Here is a 19,107-nt window from a genome sequence, read left to right as displayed (position 1 = left end):
ATTTTTCTTTTCTTTTTATTTAATCAGAAATTTTCCAAAAGTTAGATTTGGCCTGAATATCGTCATGTTGGCATGCATAACATGTGTCAAACATATGAGTAAAGGCTCATAAATATATTCATATTTGTGTCTGAGAAAATAATTTGTGACAAATATGACACATTTGAAAAAACATTAGTAATTTTGAAATTATATTGTTATGAGAAATGAAAGTATGTTTTTAATATCCAGAAATTTGGATCAAAATTTCTTTGGAATTTCCATACATTCCATACTGATCTAAATTACCATTACAGTGAAAAAGTACCATGGTATGTACCACTTACTCAAAATGAAATGCCTTTTAATAATGTGAGATTTAAGGCGGCTACAGAGTTAGTGTTACAGATAATAGGTGGCTACAGAGTTAGTATTATATATAATAGATGGGTAGATGCACTTATATTTTTTAATGAAGAGTTGTAGTATGGCATTTTTTCATTCTTTTTTCAGTCCTGCAAGTCATGTAGTGTATCCTGTAAATCCTGTATAGGTCCAAGTTCGTCTGACTGTCTTTCCTGTTTCCCTCCAGATGGCTACAACAACATGATGCGTACATGCATGCGGTGCTGCAGTCAGATTGAAAATCCATCTGAGCACAGCTGTTGTCATTGTCTAGAAGAAGGTAGAACAAACTTTGTACATCACCTTCTTGTCAAGCTTTACAAATTGCTTAGGATTGGTTGTATCAGAAATTAACACCACACTGAAACGAGAGTATCATTTATGATTCTTGTATTTGATTAGATATTTAACAGGTTTAAGGTATATTGTATTTATAGTGAGTGGTAAGTTTATTATTATATTTGATCAGATATTTAACAGGTTTAAGGTAGATTGTATTTATAGTGAGTGGTAAGTTTATTATTATATTTGATTAGATATTTAACAGGTTTAAGGTAGATTGTATTTATAGTGACTTTTGATCATCTTATGCATACCTGGTAATTTATGCACATTTATTAAAATTAAATATTAATTGTTGATCAAAAACCTAATACTAAAATAGTTTTACCAAAGTCTGTTCAGTCCTGATTGTTGAATACCCTGCACCTTAAATTTCATCTAAAGGCTTTTACATGAAAATTATTGATCAATATGGAAGTTTACAATGGTAGCTATGCACCAGATTGTGTCAAGAAAAGAGGCTGTTGGAACGGTCATTGCAAAAACAGGGAAGCATAAAGTTATTTTCAGCATTCACTGCTTTAATTGTAACTTCATAGCACATGACATTAAATCCAGTTTGTAATGGATCACGTGGTTAGGTTGACTTGTCCATAAATATCCATGTAATTTAACATTGATTTTGCCATATGCACTTTTTGGGTTGTGTAAATAATGACCCTCCAAAGGAATATGGATGTATGAAGATCCAAATAGAGTGAATAATTGCCGTTTAAAGGTATGTGTAATCAGATTCTAAATAAAAGACACCCATTACTGAAATAGTCAGTTCTGAATTCCTACATGAGCTGTACAACTTTTACTATTGAGAGGGCTTGAAATTAGGACTTTGTTTTCACTGATCCACAGTTTCACCATAGTAACATTTTTACTGATCCTGCAAAATTTCTCAGATTATGGCAAAAATACAACTATCAGCAAATGAAGTATTGCATTTTTTTTCTTCAAATACATTACCTGATCATAATACCTTTGGAGTGCAATCACTACCTTACAAATCCAGCATTCCCAGGTTAAATTTTTAGCTGTGCATGCTAAAGGTTGTCTGCTCACCTTGGTGGCTGTCAGTAATCTCCCCTTAGATATTGGGATTGGCATCAAATCATGTCTGTACCTCAGTTACTACTTCCTGTTGTGTTAGGTAGCATGCTGTCTTTTGTTGACCTCACAAAACCAGTGTCAAGTTTCTTGTAGTCAACCACAGAGAAAGTTGGAGGAGTTTCTCATCTTAGGGTAGTGTACTTCATGTATATTTCCAACTGTTTCTTGCTCATTTCTCTCTGAGACAAAGTTTTTTATTTTTCTCTCTGTTTTATAATTATAACTTTGTCATCCATTTTACATGTTATGCACCTTTTAGTTACCTGCATGGTGACCAGTACAAGCATTTTACTATATGTCCTTGATTTTTGTAAAGTCTGCAACATTAATTACAGACCTTTTTAAGTTGTGTGGGTAATTTGTTATCAATAGAAAACTATAATTGTTTCACAGCATCCAACTCAGTACATTCTAAGGAAGGTTGCTTGCATATAAAATTCTGATTGTGTTCAGATACATACTGGTAAGTTTTGTATAAGAAGTGTATAGTCCAGTGGCATCTACTGCAATAGTTATAAAGCAACACATCTGTGACTTGATCTGTATTGGTCATTGATAATGCCCTTGCTTTTTTTTGTAATTTTCGATGAGGTACACTAGTAATGTCCACTTCATAGTTTATCTTGCTCTATTAATATTTATGGAGTCTAGATGTGAACAGGACTAAGTGCAAGCAGTGTAGATGCAAAATGGGCCTGGACAATAACCATAATGCAATGCAGGTGTGGGATGCCACTTTGGAAATACATGTAAAATGTGCACTGTATGCATGGAAAGACAGTAGGTTTCAGTACTGGGCACATGATCTAAGGAAAAGTTGAGAGATACAAAGATGCAAATAGTCACAGTGCCAGCTTCACTGTCTGAACTAGAGAACTTTTTTTTAATTGGTACCAACAGGTCTGATGCCTCAAGCATACAACAGCCATTCCCATTTCCCTGCCCAGATGCAAGCCAGATTGCTAGTCCAATTCCGATACTGTCTCACAAGATGCAATTAAGGACCAGTTATATGGCTTACATTTACCATATCCCATCCCTGCATAAAGAACTTTTCAACATTATAAAGGATAAGCTGCTTCTGTTCTGTCATGATTGGATTGTGCCATCCGACTCAGATTGCATAGAGTCAGCACATATCATATAAGGGAATCTCCTTGTCTAGTATACCATACTGTCATTAGAACACGGGTACTCTCATGGAACAATTTTCCCATTATAGTGTGATAAAATACCTTCTTCACTTAAGTCCAGTAAAGTGCCTTGGTACCCACTTGATACAGAATCAACTCTATCCAGAGCAAGGAATCAGTCCTTACTGTTTACAAAACCTAGTAGGCATGGTACCTCTTCAACTTCTCCTCATGTTTTCACTCAAGGTCAACATCTATCAGTCATAAGACACTTGATCAAACCTTTCATTTTCGTCTGTTTGGAATAAAATGGAAATGTGTTTTAATTTTGCACTTGTCACATTATTCACCATTTCCTTTTATTTTCATTTGTTTGGCATAAAATGGAAATAGATTTACTAAAGTCAGGTAGAGATCCTTTGCTTTTGTATCTTGTCTTATTACATGTATACTCTAATAAAACAGCTAATGCATAAAATGATAAAGATGGCATACAATTTACAATGGTTAAGAAACATAACTGCGGCTGCGGTACGTGTAAAAATTACAGTTGTAGGGTACCATATGTACTTTATTAAAAAATGACTTGACTTTAATAAGCTGAGTCCATGACCTGCCTATAAGTCAATGTGTACTTTGCTAATCAAATCTGTCGGGTGACTTTTTGTCGGTGAGTTGTAGTTGCATTTTGGAAAAATAAACAGCTAGGCTGGATATGTAGAGATAGAGGGAAAATAAAGAAAGAAAAAAAAAACCAGTGTTAAGTAAATACATTTGTAATGTGGAATATGTTACAAACAAATTGACAACTTGAATTTTATCCATCTATGTGTAATAAAATCCATAGAAATCCATAATGTATGATATTTTAAATCCCTTTATATGACAAGTTCATGAATTCTATTATAGGTCATAGCTTAGTATGAAACTAGTTGTCCAGAATGATCCAATTCACAGTTATCTTGTAATATGGTAATTCCATATGTCATACAAATAAACAATGCCTGATTGGATAGAGTGTCCACCTCGGATGCAGAGGTCATGGGTTTGAACCCCATCTGAGTCATACCAAAGACCTAGGAAAATGGAACTAGCAGCTGCCTCACTTGGCATTCAGCAAAAAGAGATCAATGCTTAGACTGGTTGGTCTGGTGTCAGGATAATGCGACTGAGTGGGACATGATGCTACATGTCTGTGGCATGATGCTCCAGTGCTAAAAAGTGCCACACTGCAGACATTGTAGTGATATGACTGAAAAATCGTTAAAGCTATGTTAAAAATCCAAATCACACACACATAAAAACATTTTGGTTCATGTTTCTCAGTAATACTTTGCTCATGGGACTGATATTCAGACCATTGCCTTCTTGTTGAAAATGAAAAATTATATCTAATATTTGTGCAGCTAGCGTGTGTATTCAGTATGGCCATGAAATTATGGTATCATTATTTCTTGTATTATGTAATAATTTTTCATAAATTATCAGCCAATTTTGGTCTTGAATAATTTAAACAAAACACTTTCTTTTAAAACCGTCTTTCATTCTTATCTGATTTAAATTGCACAATTGTAACACTCACTATCTGATTTTCCTCTTCTGAACATTTTGGAGTATTGGATAGACATGTAAGTTTTGGTTATCAGTATCTCAAGTGTGGCTAGCATTTTGGGCTTTCTTATAACAGTAGATTTAATTTGTAAATGTAGAGGGCTTCTAGATACATTTCTGTCCTTCAACCCCAGGGGCTTGCTTATGGTGATTCAAAAGGTGATGGGGCCATAATTTTGAGGGAGTTTTATCAACAAGTGGTTAATAACTACTTGTATGTGATACATCTACAAGTGGTTGATACATATATGTGTTATGTCTACAAGTGGTTGATACATACTTGTATTTATTAAATCTACAAGTGGTTGATACATACTTGTATTTATTAAATCTACAAGTGGTTGATACATACTTGTATGTGTTACATCTACCAGTGGTTGATACTTGTATGTGTTATGTCTACAAGTGGTTGATACATACATGTATTACATCTACAAGTGGTTGATACATACTTGTATTTATTAAATCTACAAGTGGTTGATACATACTTGTATTTATTAAATCTACAAGTGGTTAAAACATACTTGTATGTGTTACATCTACCAGTGGTTGATACTTGTATGTGTTATGTCTACAAGTGGTTGATACATACATGTATTACATCTACAAGTGGTTGATACATACTTGTATTTATTAAATCTACAAGTGGTTGATACATACTTGTATGTTTTACATCTACAAGTGGTTGATGCATACTTGTATGTGTTATGTCTACAAGTGGTTGATACATATATGTATTACATCTACAAGTGGTTGATACATACTTGTATTTATTAAATCTACAAGTGGTTGATACATGTATTTATTAAATCTACAAGTGGTTGATACATACTTGTATGTGTTACATCTACCAGTGGTTGATACTTGTGTGTGTTATGTCTACAAGTGGTTGATACATATATGTATTACATCTACAAGTGGTTGATACATACTTGCATTTATTAAATCTACAAGTCGTTGATACATACTTGTATGTTTTACATCTACAAGTGGTTGATGCATACTTGTATGTGTTACATCTAAAAGTGGTTGATACATACTTGTATATGTTATATATCAGTAATCAGATACTACAAATTCAGATTTGTTCCCGGAGTTCCAGTTTTGTAGGGAACAAACATTTTTGTGGGGTACTAATTTTCATTTATTTTTTGGTTATGCTTCACACTGTGAATTTAAAGACCCAGTAAGCAATGAGTCTTCTGTGGAGAGAAAAGAACTTGTACTGGTGAAATGACTCTCTCAGGTCAAAGAACTTGTTGAGGTCAAATGACTTGTTGAGATTAAAGGACCCACAACAGGTCTGTGTATTTAAGTACCAATTAAAATGTCTTTTTTTCACAAGACCACTAAAATTTATAAATTCAAACTACCATATTTGGTGGCTTATATGTCAAGTCCAACTGCAGACAACATTGACTCTGATCAGCTTTTGCATAAAGTACTGGCAGATCAGGAGCTTTGTTCTACTGACTACTCCTTACAAAATGCATAGATCTAGTCCTGCCTGTGCATTATGTGATGGCAGACATGGGTCTTTGCAGTTTGCAGTTGACTCACCTTCTGAGAAAATAAATATATATATATATATATATATATATATATATATATATATATATATATATATATATATATATATATATATATATATATATATGCAATAAACTGACAATGAACAGTGCAAAACTAGTTGCTGATACTGGAAAATATTTCCTTTTCTTTCCTCGTTTGGGAAAAGCTACACAAGCTGATTGGATGACAAAGAAGCTGTACAGAAGCCCAGTCTCCTCCCATGGCCACACTTTCAGTGATATAATGCTTATTGCAATTGCTCGCAACCCCAACTGGTGTTCCCAAACCAGGAAAGAAAAGGAATCTTACTGGATACGCCACCTTAGAACATTGAAACCAAGCGGTTTAAACAAAGAAGACTAGAAAAAACAAACCATGCACTAATAAAATTATCTTTTGCAGCCAACACATTTTCTTTTAAATGATTCTCTAAAGTTGCTTAATAGCCTATGACTACTATAACAATGAAATATCCGGGATATAATTTGCACTTACATAAATTTACATAAAATAACAGGTATCGTTATGGCTCATCAATTTCTAGGTCAATGCAAATATTTTCCAGTATCAGCCACAAGCTGAAATAAACTAGTTGAAACATAATAAAGTTGAAATGTTTAATTCCTGTAGAAACATCTATGTAAAGTTTCGCAAACATAACCATTTTCTGTGTTATATGTTTGTCTTGTCTATGTTTTGTATTTGCCTTTGAAAAAGACTCATTAAGAGTCGAAAGTGCTCAGGCTAGTTAGATAATAGTTTTGCACTGTTTGTTGTCAGTTTATTGCATTTATCTTAATCAATCCCTGACACACGTGATCCCTTGCTAGATCCAGTGTTCTTGAAAGGATTGTTATTCGCCATAATGATTTGTATTCTTTATAAATATATAATATTAACAACTTAAAGCAACAATGCTGCTATATCTTGACTTGGCAAATGATGTCATAACATCATCTAAAAAGGACATGTGTAAGGACCAAAGCATCTTTCAGTATGTTTCAGAATTATTTCATTCTACTTTTCATTCGACAGGTTTTGTCAGATAAAATTAGTATTTCTCATCATACGTTAAATAGAATCTTAAATTATGAAATTTGTTGAATAAGTTTAATTATTTACCTGCCAGACCTCGCAAAACGATAGAAATTAATTGATGTATTTAATTTGAAATAAGCACTATTGTTAGATCCTCTTGAAATACATTTAAGTATAATTCATAAAAGCAGAGACTTTCCCATAATTTTGCATGGAGTTTGGGGATTCAGATCTTGCACTTCAAACAATGGTATGACAAAGGTACCATTAGTAATGGAGCAGCAGGGAAGTTCTACAGACCCCCTGGCACAGACTAAATTAACCCTCCTACCAAACATTTCTCCGTAGAAGCCTCAGAAAGCAAAAATAACGCTTCCTACGCAAAATAATCCGCAAAATTTCAACCCAAGATGCAATTTCAGGCATAAAAAAAAGGCAGCTTTTTTTGGGGGGGGGGTATTGTAAAATTTGTTTGTGCCATAATTGAATTATGGTGGGCTGCAATTTTATGAGTAAATTTGATCAAGACCGACTCGATATCTACTACGCGGATCATGAAGATTAATCGTGACAAAACCGTGCGGAGTTGCCTGAGCGTGACTAAAGAAATTTTTAAACTTATTTATGTCCATGTCGCCATTGCACCAAGTTTGATGAATATTCCTCAGCGTGTGAGTATCAACGCCATTGAAAACTGATAAAATATTACAATTATCTCTAATAACCTTCGGAATTTGCGTATATCGCTGCGTCACGTAAATCACATCGGTGTTCTTGTGTCGGCCACGCGAGAATATCCTAGCCGGATTAGTTTGCTTATCCAGCATCACATCATCGAAAACAACAAGATTATTAGTATCGCCGTCTAAATTTTCTACTGATGGAGATTCATTGATATCCGTTATAAATTCTATTGTGCCATCCTCAGTATTATCACTAAATTCCTTTAGTACTTGATAACATCGCTGATCATCTACGGACGGCGCAATCAAATATAATTTATCCCATTTTAGCCATCTCATTATCAAATTTAGTAATAACTGCGTTTTTCCAGATCCCGACGGGCCAATGATTATCATTCTTATCGAATTTGGTAATGCATCGACGTGTTTTACTTGCTCGCGTTTTTTCGTGGCTGAAAAATCAATTACATTCATGTTATTAGAATATTATGGATTCATATTGTGTTAAGTGTCGCACTCGAACTGCCACGCTAAATCCAATCGAAGTTGTCACGCGCAACAACAGGAATGCAATCAGAGGTGAATGTGCGGTTTGTGGAACAAGTAAATATAGATTCGTTAAAAAAAAGATAGAAGAACCGGAGGAGATATTACCGCCTCCTTAACAAATCTGCCAGGATTGCCTTGGGCGAAATATCCCGGAGAGAAACATCTGCCAGGATACAACTATTGCGGACCTGGTACAAGGCTAGATATAAGACTTAATAATAATAATCAACCAAATCCTGGTGAAGAACCAGTAAATGCTATTGATAACGCATGCTACTATCACGATCTCGCATATCGCAGTGGAGATTTAGAACAACGACATCTCGCTGATGTGAAGCTAATTCACGCAATAGACGCAGTACCTAATAAAAAATTCAAAGAAAAATTGGCAACTTGGTTGATAAAAGGAGCAATGAAAGGTAAATTAGTTCTCGGTGCTGGTAAATTATAATGGAGCAGATATATTATTCTCCGCGAGGATTTTGGAAAGGAAAATCAGCAATTGCCAAACTTGCCAAGGCCGCAAAAGTAAAACACTCCACCGCTGCATCATGGTTATCAAAGCAAGCTGTTTGGCAAATTTATCTTCCTCCGCCTAAGAAAATACCATATGCGAGTTTCTCTGTCAGCGTCCCTAATGAAGTTCATCAAGCCGACTTAATGTTTCTTCCTTACGATACCGTTGACGGAGTTATATACAAATATGTTCTGACGGTTGTTGATATTGCAAGTAGGTACAAAGAAGCGGAACCGTTATCGAATAAAACAGCAACAGATATTGCTAAGGCGTTTAGCGAAATTTATTCACGATCTCCATTAACATGGCCGAAGCTTCTCCAGGTTGATCCAGGTCGAGAATTTCTTGGCGCGGTTACTTCACTGATGAAAAAGAATAATGTTAAAATCCGTCGCGGTATTGTAGGTGTTCATCACAATCAAGCTATCGTTGAGAGATTCAATAAAACTCTTGCAGAACGATTATTCGGATATCAGTACGCGCGCGAATTTATCCAAGATAAACGATCTCACGATTGGGTAACAAGATTACCTCACGTGATTAACGCACTAAATAACGAAGTAACACGAACAATATCAATGAAACCCGCAATTGCAATTACAAAAACAAATATACCACTAAAGCGAAGTTCAATAATTTCGCCGGTGTTAGGTAGTGTCACGGTTAGATATTTATATAAAGAAGGAGAAGCCGAGGGTGGCAGAAAAAGAGCAACCGATCCAAATTGGAGTGTTACAACACATAAAATATCGGCAGTAACAAGATCGTCAGGAAGACCAGCAATTTATTTTCTAGATTCATCGGCACCACAACGAGGATTTACCAAAGAAGAATTACAAATAATACCAAAGGATACTCAATTACCACCATCTTCGTTAATGTGAAATCTAATTCTACCTAACTGAGATAATTTTCTTACTCGAGAAACAGCTAGATAAACTAAATTTGACCAGGAAATTCTATCATCGACAATCCAAACTTGGCTATCTACTGTCAATCCCTGTGACGAGTGAATCGTTGCTGCGTATCCAAGTTTCCACGGCGATCTTTCTGCGCTTATCGCATCATTGACAAGATTAATATCGACGAAAATAATATCGTTTAAAACCATTATTTTTTCTTCTCCGCATGGCAAAGTAACATTAATATTTTGTTTTCTAGTATCAGCTGGCCTGTAGCACAACGGAACCTGCAATGTTTGAAATTTCTCACAGTGAAGCTTAAATAATATTTTCTGAATAGCATCGCGAATAATTTTCCTACTAGCAACGATCAAATGATCTGGACGCCACAAATTTAGAAAATTATCCATCGAAGTTTCATCGATTATTTTTCTCATCACATCACATTGAATTTTATTAGGTTGCAATCGAATTAGTTTTTTAAATTCAGTCAGTAAATTATCATTGGATCTATAATCGGTATCAATCTCTTCATAATAATCTACAAAGTTTCTAAGCCATCCATGTGGAGATTCACCATCAATAGGATCCGGTTGTCCATGATCGCCGCACATTATTACTGCGGTATTTTTTTCTTCTAGCCAACTCAGGAATGATTTTAACACAACTAAATTTACTGTGCAAATTTCATCAAATATTATAATCTTGTTGATATATTTGTTTCCCATTCGAGCTGGATCCCACAATCCACCGCTGTACTTGAAATAGCTGTGATAAGTACAAGAATTAACGCCACGTTGTTTTATTTCTCGCGCTAATCTGTGTGTTGGAGTCAACACGATCATATCAGAATTTGAAAATAAGTTTATTGCTCTTGTTGTTTTACCGCTACCACCAGGACCATTAAGATAAACAAATTTGTTTCGTGAAATCGGATCAAAAGCAGATGCGGCCGTTGATACTTCATCGTATTGGTCTTTGTGAAATTTATCGCAATCTTCTACATCAGCATCTTCGCAATAATCTAGAATATCCTCATTTTTTATTCTCCAAGTTCCCCAATCCCCATTAGCGATTAAATTTTCTAATCTGTATTGATATTTTTTATCGATATAAAATGAATCCGTTGCAACCCTTACCGCGATATCAGCAAATTTATTTATCATTGACAACAAATTAATACTCACATAAGCGAGCATCGATGATCTTAAATGAGTATACTGCGCTGACTCTCCATCGAGATAAGTTATCACGGTACCTAATTTCGTTCCATCAATAATAATATTTTCTCTATTGCAAAATATTCCACGCGATACCGTATCGGCAATAATAAAATCCATCTCAGCATCATTGATAAATAACCTAGTGTGTCTATGCTTATGATCAACTGATCCTCCTTGAGTAAATTTACCAATTATTTTTCTTCCAATATCTTTCGCGTTCTCACAATCCGTTGGCAACCACACTTCAGTTTGTTTCCTATACGATATAATCGCTTCACTTACCGTCAACGATATTAACATCGATGAATCCAGCATATATCTCAACAGCACTATAGGAATCCATCTTCGCTGAGATAAATGCCGACCAAACCAAATATAGCAAATCCTATGTAAATTTTCAGCAAGTTCGAACGAAGTAACATGAGCGAATCCTGTCATAACAAAATCAGGTAACGGTCCGTTAATTGCCACTCTCGTCATCTGGCTGGTAGGGTGACCGAATTTAGCAAAGTAATCCGCACAATCGCCATACCCAAGGAAACTTCCAGGATAGCACGCGCTCATGTCAACGGAGATCATATCTTCGAAATAATATTTGGTATTCCACAATCCTCCATGACCGTATTCGATACAACTAAGTTGAATATCATTAAGAAACTCATTCCTTGTGGGTTTCCACGAATTTCTTTCTCTCGCGGCATGAGCGGCAACAGATGGAACAGTAAAACAATTTGTCAGCAACTGATCTGGATTTGACGAATATTTCTCCGCGATATTTTTCATCGATTCGTGTAATATTTCATCACGGTAAATATCTCCGCGTGGCAAGATAAATTGATCATATCTTTCTTCGCTTGAGAATAACCAAACCGATATTGGATCAGATGCGGCTAATAATTTGATATATCGGAACATTGCATCAGCGCCATCCGTGGAAAATTCCGCGGGATAGAATTTAACAACACGATCCTTCGGGAATATCATCACTGACTGCGACCACGCATGTGAATTATGATCAACGATTTCGATTGGTGTTCCTCGAGAACTATATGGTGAAGAATATAATATTTCACCCGATAGCGTTTTAACCGTAATAGGAAATTTAAGTTTCTTGCTCAGCGCAGCAACATCATCAATCGATGCGCCATCAGCAACTGTCTTTGCCCATGAATTAATTTTATCCAATCTCAATTGGGTCAGACCAGATCCGCGACGAGCGTTTTTCATATGCTCGATAACTCGCTCAGCCACGCAATTTATCATCGGAGATTCTTTCATCGCAGGTAAATTTTTCGCGTCAGGATTATTATTCAGCCGATAAATTCCATACACTACAGCACTAGAAGGATAAGCTCTAGCGTAATAAGGACCATCAATCCCTAGTAACAATCCCGGCTTCGAATTCTTATCAAGAATGACATTTTTCTTACCGCCGCGCACTGGATCTCGTTTGTCGCGAATAATCCAAGTATCATCAGGCATTTGCGCAATAAATTTTATTCCAAAGATAAATCGCTCTTCTTTGTGTGAATTTTTTATATGCTCGATTATCTTCTTCGCTCGTTCCAAATTCATAGTAGCATCAATGAAGTTAGTTTTCCAAGTTGACCAAACATGAATCGCTCCATCGTCGAAAAATTCTTTCTTTGCACGATCAACTTCAGGAATGATATATTCTGCCTCATCAAGATCAAATAAATCCATTATTATATTTTAGACAAATATCTAATTATAATAATGAAGCAATGCGCTTGGATAATAGTCGGATCAACAAAATCATGTGATAAATCTTGCAGAGGTGAATATTGCGGCGCTCATATATACGAAGTTCGACGAGGCAACAAAGGACCACAACGATGTTTGGTTTGCCAAGTTGGCATTCGAGGAAAGACTCGATTATGTTTTTCTTGTGGTGGAAAGAAATATCGTGAGCTACGGAGATATTATGAAAAGAAATCTTCCTCAGTAATTTCTTGTGAAGAAGATTATATTAATCGTTTCAAAGCAAATTATGATTTAGAAGTATAAAATATTATATATGGAAATGAAATCAACGATTCCTATGAGCGAATATAAATCGCATCCCATCATTGATGATTATGAAGCATCTGCCGATGGAAATGTCAGACACATCAGAACAAAAAATCTTGTTGGTAATATTAATATGAATGGTTATCTCAAATTCACAATCAGCAAAAATAATAGACGAAGAAAAACAAATTACTTCGTTCACAGATTTGTGTTCGAATGTTTCCATGGACTCATCAGAGACAATTTGGTTATAGATCATATCGATGGAAATAAACTTAATAATGAATTAACTAATCTTCGAGCTGTGACTCAGAGTGAAAATTGTTCCTCGGGTAACACTGGAAAATATCCGAAAGATGCCAAGTCAGTTAAGTCGGTAAATCAAGAAACAAATGAAGAAATTGCATTTGAGTCGATATATGCTGCTGCGAAATTTTATGAAATTACTCCAATATCGATATGGCGAGTAGCGGAGGGAATAAACCACAGAACATTTTCCTACAATCTCGGCGAGTGGATCAGATTCTTCTATGTTCCAATAATATTTGATGATGATGAAGAATAATTAAATACTACAAAATTAGTATAATGGACGAAGAAATAATAAACGATATTATGGGAGAGATTAATAGTTTGAAAAGAAAAATAGATCTCCCATCGGACCTTGATGTGAATAAAATCAGATCAGAATTCGAAACAATTATTCTAGGGAGACTCGAATATAAATATACCCTGCCGTCAGAATATAAATTAATAAAGAAGATCCAAATCGCGATGTATCAATCACTTGCGACAGTCAGCGATGATCACATCGAGGATTTTGTTAAATTATCAACGCTAGTAGAAAAAGCTAGATTAATTTTATCCGACGCATATGAATCAAGGAAAATCACAAGTTCTCGTGTCAGACAACTGAAAAAACTTGTTGATGAGAATAAAGCAAGAGAATCTCTGATTCCTAAGACGGCATAAATTTACAAAATAAAAAAAAAAGATTAATTTTGAAAAATTCTTCTGGGTTTTATTTATTTTTTTCGTTTGTTTTTCCCTGGGATACAGATTTAAAAATCAAAAACTTTCGATTACGATCTCACCAACAAGCTGATACTTAACGTTTCTCTGCGAATATCAAGTAAATTTCCATCTTGATTTGTTAGTTTGAAATTTATTCTTGATAATAATCGATTATGACAGCGTAGGTAAAACGGATTAACCGGCTCCTTTATTATCAAGTAACCAGGAGAGACGTTAGGAGAGAATGTGTATAATACAAATCCCTGCTCCGCTCTTGATATTGCAGGATCAACATTGTAGCTACCTTCCACAACATCAGCATGAAGATAAACAGCAATCACTTCGGTTATATTAACTATCCCAGGAGAAATATGACGCCCTTGACCAACTTCGTTATTATCATGCTGAAGAATCGATCTTATTTTTGCTTTGCTAACCAGCCACGCGTCATGCAATTTCGGAAATAAATCATCAATGACATCGGTGACGGATTTTCTCATTTCATCAACGTTGTAATCGGGTATTTTATAATTCGGTAGTGTTTTCTCGGTTAATCCAAATAATAACATAAATTTCTTTTTTTCTCCAGAATTCCTGATCAACCGAGAACTGTTATAATCAGCAACTGATATATCATCGATTATGGCCCGAATGAACATACTATGATAATATTCAACATCAATCGCGAGTTGATTAAGAGTTTTAATTTGTTCGATGATAAGTTTATTGCATGGTTCTGATTCTTCTGAGATACAATCGTGAAAAGTCTTTTTTAGTAAAATTAACTGTAATTTATGTTCCTGGTTAAAATCATCGATGGTTTTTTTTACCAAGATACCATCTATTGGTTTTATCTTTCTATTTTGAAAAAAATTGACAACTCCAGCAGGAGGAGACATTAGTGGAAGAGGCAGCCATGAGAATAACTTATCTTGGACGGTGAAAGCAAAAAACAGAGAATTGGCTTTGTGATTATTCATGAGAATGATGGCATCTTCGACAAGATCTTTGTGTTTGATTGTTGTTTTGTAATATCCTTCATCGGTGATAAAATCTGATTTTTTTGGTTCAGGCGGATCTAATTCATCCTCGTGCCAGCCGGGAATAATCATCGCTGGTTTTTTTGGTTTTGCCGGATTTATCTCAGGCCAGCCTAGTACCGTTCTGATTGACGAATGGTAAATATCTACCATATACGGCGACGATATTTCAATGATTGATGATAACGTTGGTTCATGTGCTGATATTTTTATTCCTGGATTAGCATCGCCAGTAATATTCGATATTCTAGTGTTGAATTCTTTATCAATCTGCTCTATCTCATAACTGCCAGTTGGTATGCTGACGGTGAACCAATCAGGAGTTCCATCGGCTTTTTTCTTATTAGCGATAACAAGAGAATTGTTTGATAATAAATTGCCGAATGATTTTGATCTGATATTAGGCCAGCTATTATAAACTCGTAACTGTATTAGTGCCATTTCCTTTGCAACAATTGGAGTTGGAAAACTAATACTAAATTCTGGATTAGTTGAGCTTAGTGATATTAACGTTGTTGTCGGCGGTGTTGTGTTTGTCACTATCTGGACTAACTCGGACATTATTATTATTCATTTGTTCAATCTCCGAGTAGATGCTGATCATCGAATAAAATTCTATATCGGATATAACTCCATCGTTGAGACTTTCGGAAATCAGCGACGATAACTTCGAATATGCGTCATTGATCTTAGTTAGTTTATTTTTGTACGATAATAATTTCTCACTTGTGCACGAAGATATTTTTCTTGCAATAATATTGAGAACGCCAGCTATCGTTGTTGTTGATGAAATTATTATCGTTGCTACGATCGGTGCGATTGTTGTTACTACGGATAAAACAATACCCGCACCTGCGATTATAGCTGATGCGGTATAAACAACAACATCAATAGTAACTAATCTGCGCTGGTATTTCTTTATTTTTATTTGATACTCGTCTATTTGTTTTTTTAGCGAATCTTGCCATGATCGCGCAAGATTATATCGATAATCCGATGCGGTCATTATTAGTTATTTATCTAGCCAATTGAGCTGGGTTAATCATTTTATATTCTTCTCATCAAAACCCCATCCAGTTAATTTATCAGGAGATAAATACTCGAAAATTATGAAATAACGAATTGGTTCCGTAATGGTTCTATCTGGTGGTGTTAGTTTGAAAGTTTTATCGATATTTTTTTTCATGGAAATAATTAAAAATCCAAAAATATTCATTATTTTATAATCATCGGTTGATATGACAAATGTTATTGACTCAGTAATGATATGTATTCGATATATACCACTAATTTGCGGAGTGAATGTAAATTCATCATTAAGAGGATACCAATAACGGTACTCTGCGTGAACCACAAACGACACACGACAGGGTAAATTATTTGTTACCACTTCATTAGGTATCGTGATACACGCCAGTTCAGGAATATTCAACTTTAATAGTTCAGGAATATTCAACGATGATAGTTTTGTGTTGATACCTAGAATTTCTTTGTCGTATAATGTCGTATCAACTTTTTCACTTATTGTTGTATTTACCTTAGCAATTTCTTCGTTGATAGATTTTACTCTCTCGTCAAGATCGTCGTGTGATGTTTTATCGACCTTTCCATTAATGATTTGACGTATCACGGAAATTTCTTCATTAATTTTGATAATATCCTCGTTGATTTTTTTTGTTTTCTCGTCAAGAAAATTATGTGATGTTTTATCAACTTTTTTTTCCATTATGGTATTTATCTTGGTAACATCTGCGAGAATACCAGTAACATCATCGCCGATTTTCTTCGTTCTTTTTAGAAGATTATCATGTGATGATTTATCAACTTTTTGATTTGCTAATCCACGAACTGTTTCAACGTCGCTGTTGATTTTGGCGATATCTTCAACGATTTTCTTTGTTTTCTCGTCGTGTGATGATTTATCAACTTTTTGATTAGCTAATTCACGAACCGCGTTAATATCATCGTTGATGGATTTTGTTTTCTCGTCGTGTGATGTTTTATCAACTTTCTGAACCATTGTGGTATTTATCTTTGTAACATCGGCGAGAATGTTAGTAACATCCCTGGTTGTTCTTGTTAGTTTTTCACCAAGATCATTATGTGATGATTTATCGACTTTCTGCTGTGTTAATCCACGAACTGCTTCAATGTCCTTACTAACCTTAATAATATCATCACTGATTTTCTTTGTTTTTTCGTCGTGTAATGATTTATCAACTTTTTGATTTGCGATTTGACGCATCGCGTTAATATCCTCATCAATCTTCTTTGTTTTTTCGTCGTGTGATGTTTTATCAATTTTTTGATTTGCTAATCCACGAACTACTTCAATGTCTTTGCTAATCTTAGTAATATCCTCGCCGATTTTCTTTGTTTTTTCGTCGTATAATGATTTATCAACTTTTTGATTTGCTAATCCACGAACTACTTCAATGTCCTCATCAATCTTCTTTGTTTTCTCGTCGTGCAATGATTTATCAACTTTTTGATTTGCTAATTCACGAACTGCGTTAATATCCTCATCAATCTTCTTTGTTTTCTCGTCGTGTGATGATTTATCAACTTTTTGATTCGCTAATCCACGAACTGCGTTAATATCAGCAAGAATGTTAGTAACGTCCCTGGTTGTTCTTGTTAGTTTTTCACCAAGATTGTCGTGTGCTGATTTATCGACTTTCTGTTGTGTTAATCCACGAACTGCTTCAATGTTCTTACTAATCTTAGTAATGTCATCGCTAATGGATTTTGTTTTCTCATCATATAATAATTTATCGACTTTCTGCTGCGTTAATCCACGAACTACTTCAATATCATCACTGATGGATTTTGTTTTCTCGTCGTGTGATGATTTATCAACTTTTTGATTCGCTAATCCACGAACAGTTTCAATGTCCTTGTTGATTTGATTGATATTATCATTAATAGATTTTGTTTTCTCGTCGTGTGATGATTTATCAACTTTTTCACTTATTGCAGTATTTATCTTTGTGACATCGGCAAGAATGTTAGTAACGTCCCTGGTTGTTCTTGTTAGTTTTTCACCGAGATCATCGTGTGATGTTTTATCAATTTTTTGGTGCACTAATCCACGGAATGTTTCAATATCTTTGCTGATTTGATCAATATCATCATTGATAGATTTTGTTTTCTCGTCCTTCTGATTCATTAACACACGCATCGTTTCAATATCAGCACTAATTTTCTTTGTTTTATCACTAAGATCGTCGTGTGATGTTTTATCAGCTTTTTGGAATGTTAGTGAACGCACCGCTTCGATATCTTTGTTTATCTTGGCAATATCATCGTTGATGGATTTTGTTTTTTCAACAAGATCATCGTAATCATCACTTCCACGTAACGATTCGATGTGTTTATTGATTTTTGCAATATCGTCGTTGATTTTCTTTGTCGTCTTGCTAAGATCGTCGTATAACACTTTATCGCCTTTCTTATCCATTGTGGTTTTTATTTCAGAAACGTCAGCGATAATATTAGTAATATCTTCGTTGATCTTTCCTACTTTATCAATGAGGTCATCGTGCAATTCCTGATCAACTTTTTTCTTTGTTAATTGATCTGCGACGAATGAAGTATCAGTTGTTTTCTTTATATTATCATCAACTTTCTTGCTAAGTTGTTTTAAGGTTTCATCGAGTTTTTTAAGATCGTTAGTTAGTTTAGTTAGTTGCTTTGTAAGTTTTTCCTGATCTTCATTGTAGACTGCCTTATCCAACTTTAACAATAATGTCGCTGATAGTTCTTTATCAGATTTTTCTACATCTGCGATATTTGCCTTTGATGGTAAACTTGCGATAATATTAGTAACGTCAGTGATAGATTTTGTTACTGAATCTGATAATTGAGTAAATTGCTTGATGCGTTCGTTATATTCATCTCGGCTAATCATATCAGTTACTTTGACATTGCTAGTTTGTAATCGACCTTCGGTATTTTGAAAAACAGC

At 34.8% G+C, this 19,107-nt stretch overlaps 1 protein-coding gene across 1 annotated transcript in view; it reads left to right on the top strand.

Moving 5' to 3' along the window:
* Nucleotides 1–19,107, top strand: part of LOC149801893 (furin-like protease kpc-1) — a 139,949-nt gene that overhangs the window by 98,498 nt on the left and 22,344 nt on the right. The window contains exon 19 of the mRNA XM_089956275.1: nucleotides 493–664. Within this exon, the coding sequence (XP_089812401.1) occupies nucleotides 493–664 (172 nt within the window). The remainder of the gene's footprint in view (nucleotides 1–492; nucleotides 665–19,107) is intronic.

Source organism: Sinohyriopsis cumingii, chromosome 4 (assembly GCF_028554795.1).
Source record: "Sinohyriopsis cumingii isolate HCF-2022 chromosome 4, ASM2855479v2, whole genome shotgun sequence".
NCBI classification, from domain to species: Eukaryota; Metazoa; Mollusca; class Bivalvia; order Unionida; family Unionidae; genus Sinohyriopsis; species Sinohyriopsis cumingii.
This window is presented reverse-complemented; position numbering and strand designations above follow the sequence as displayed.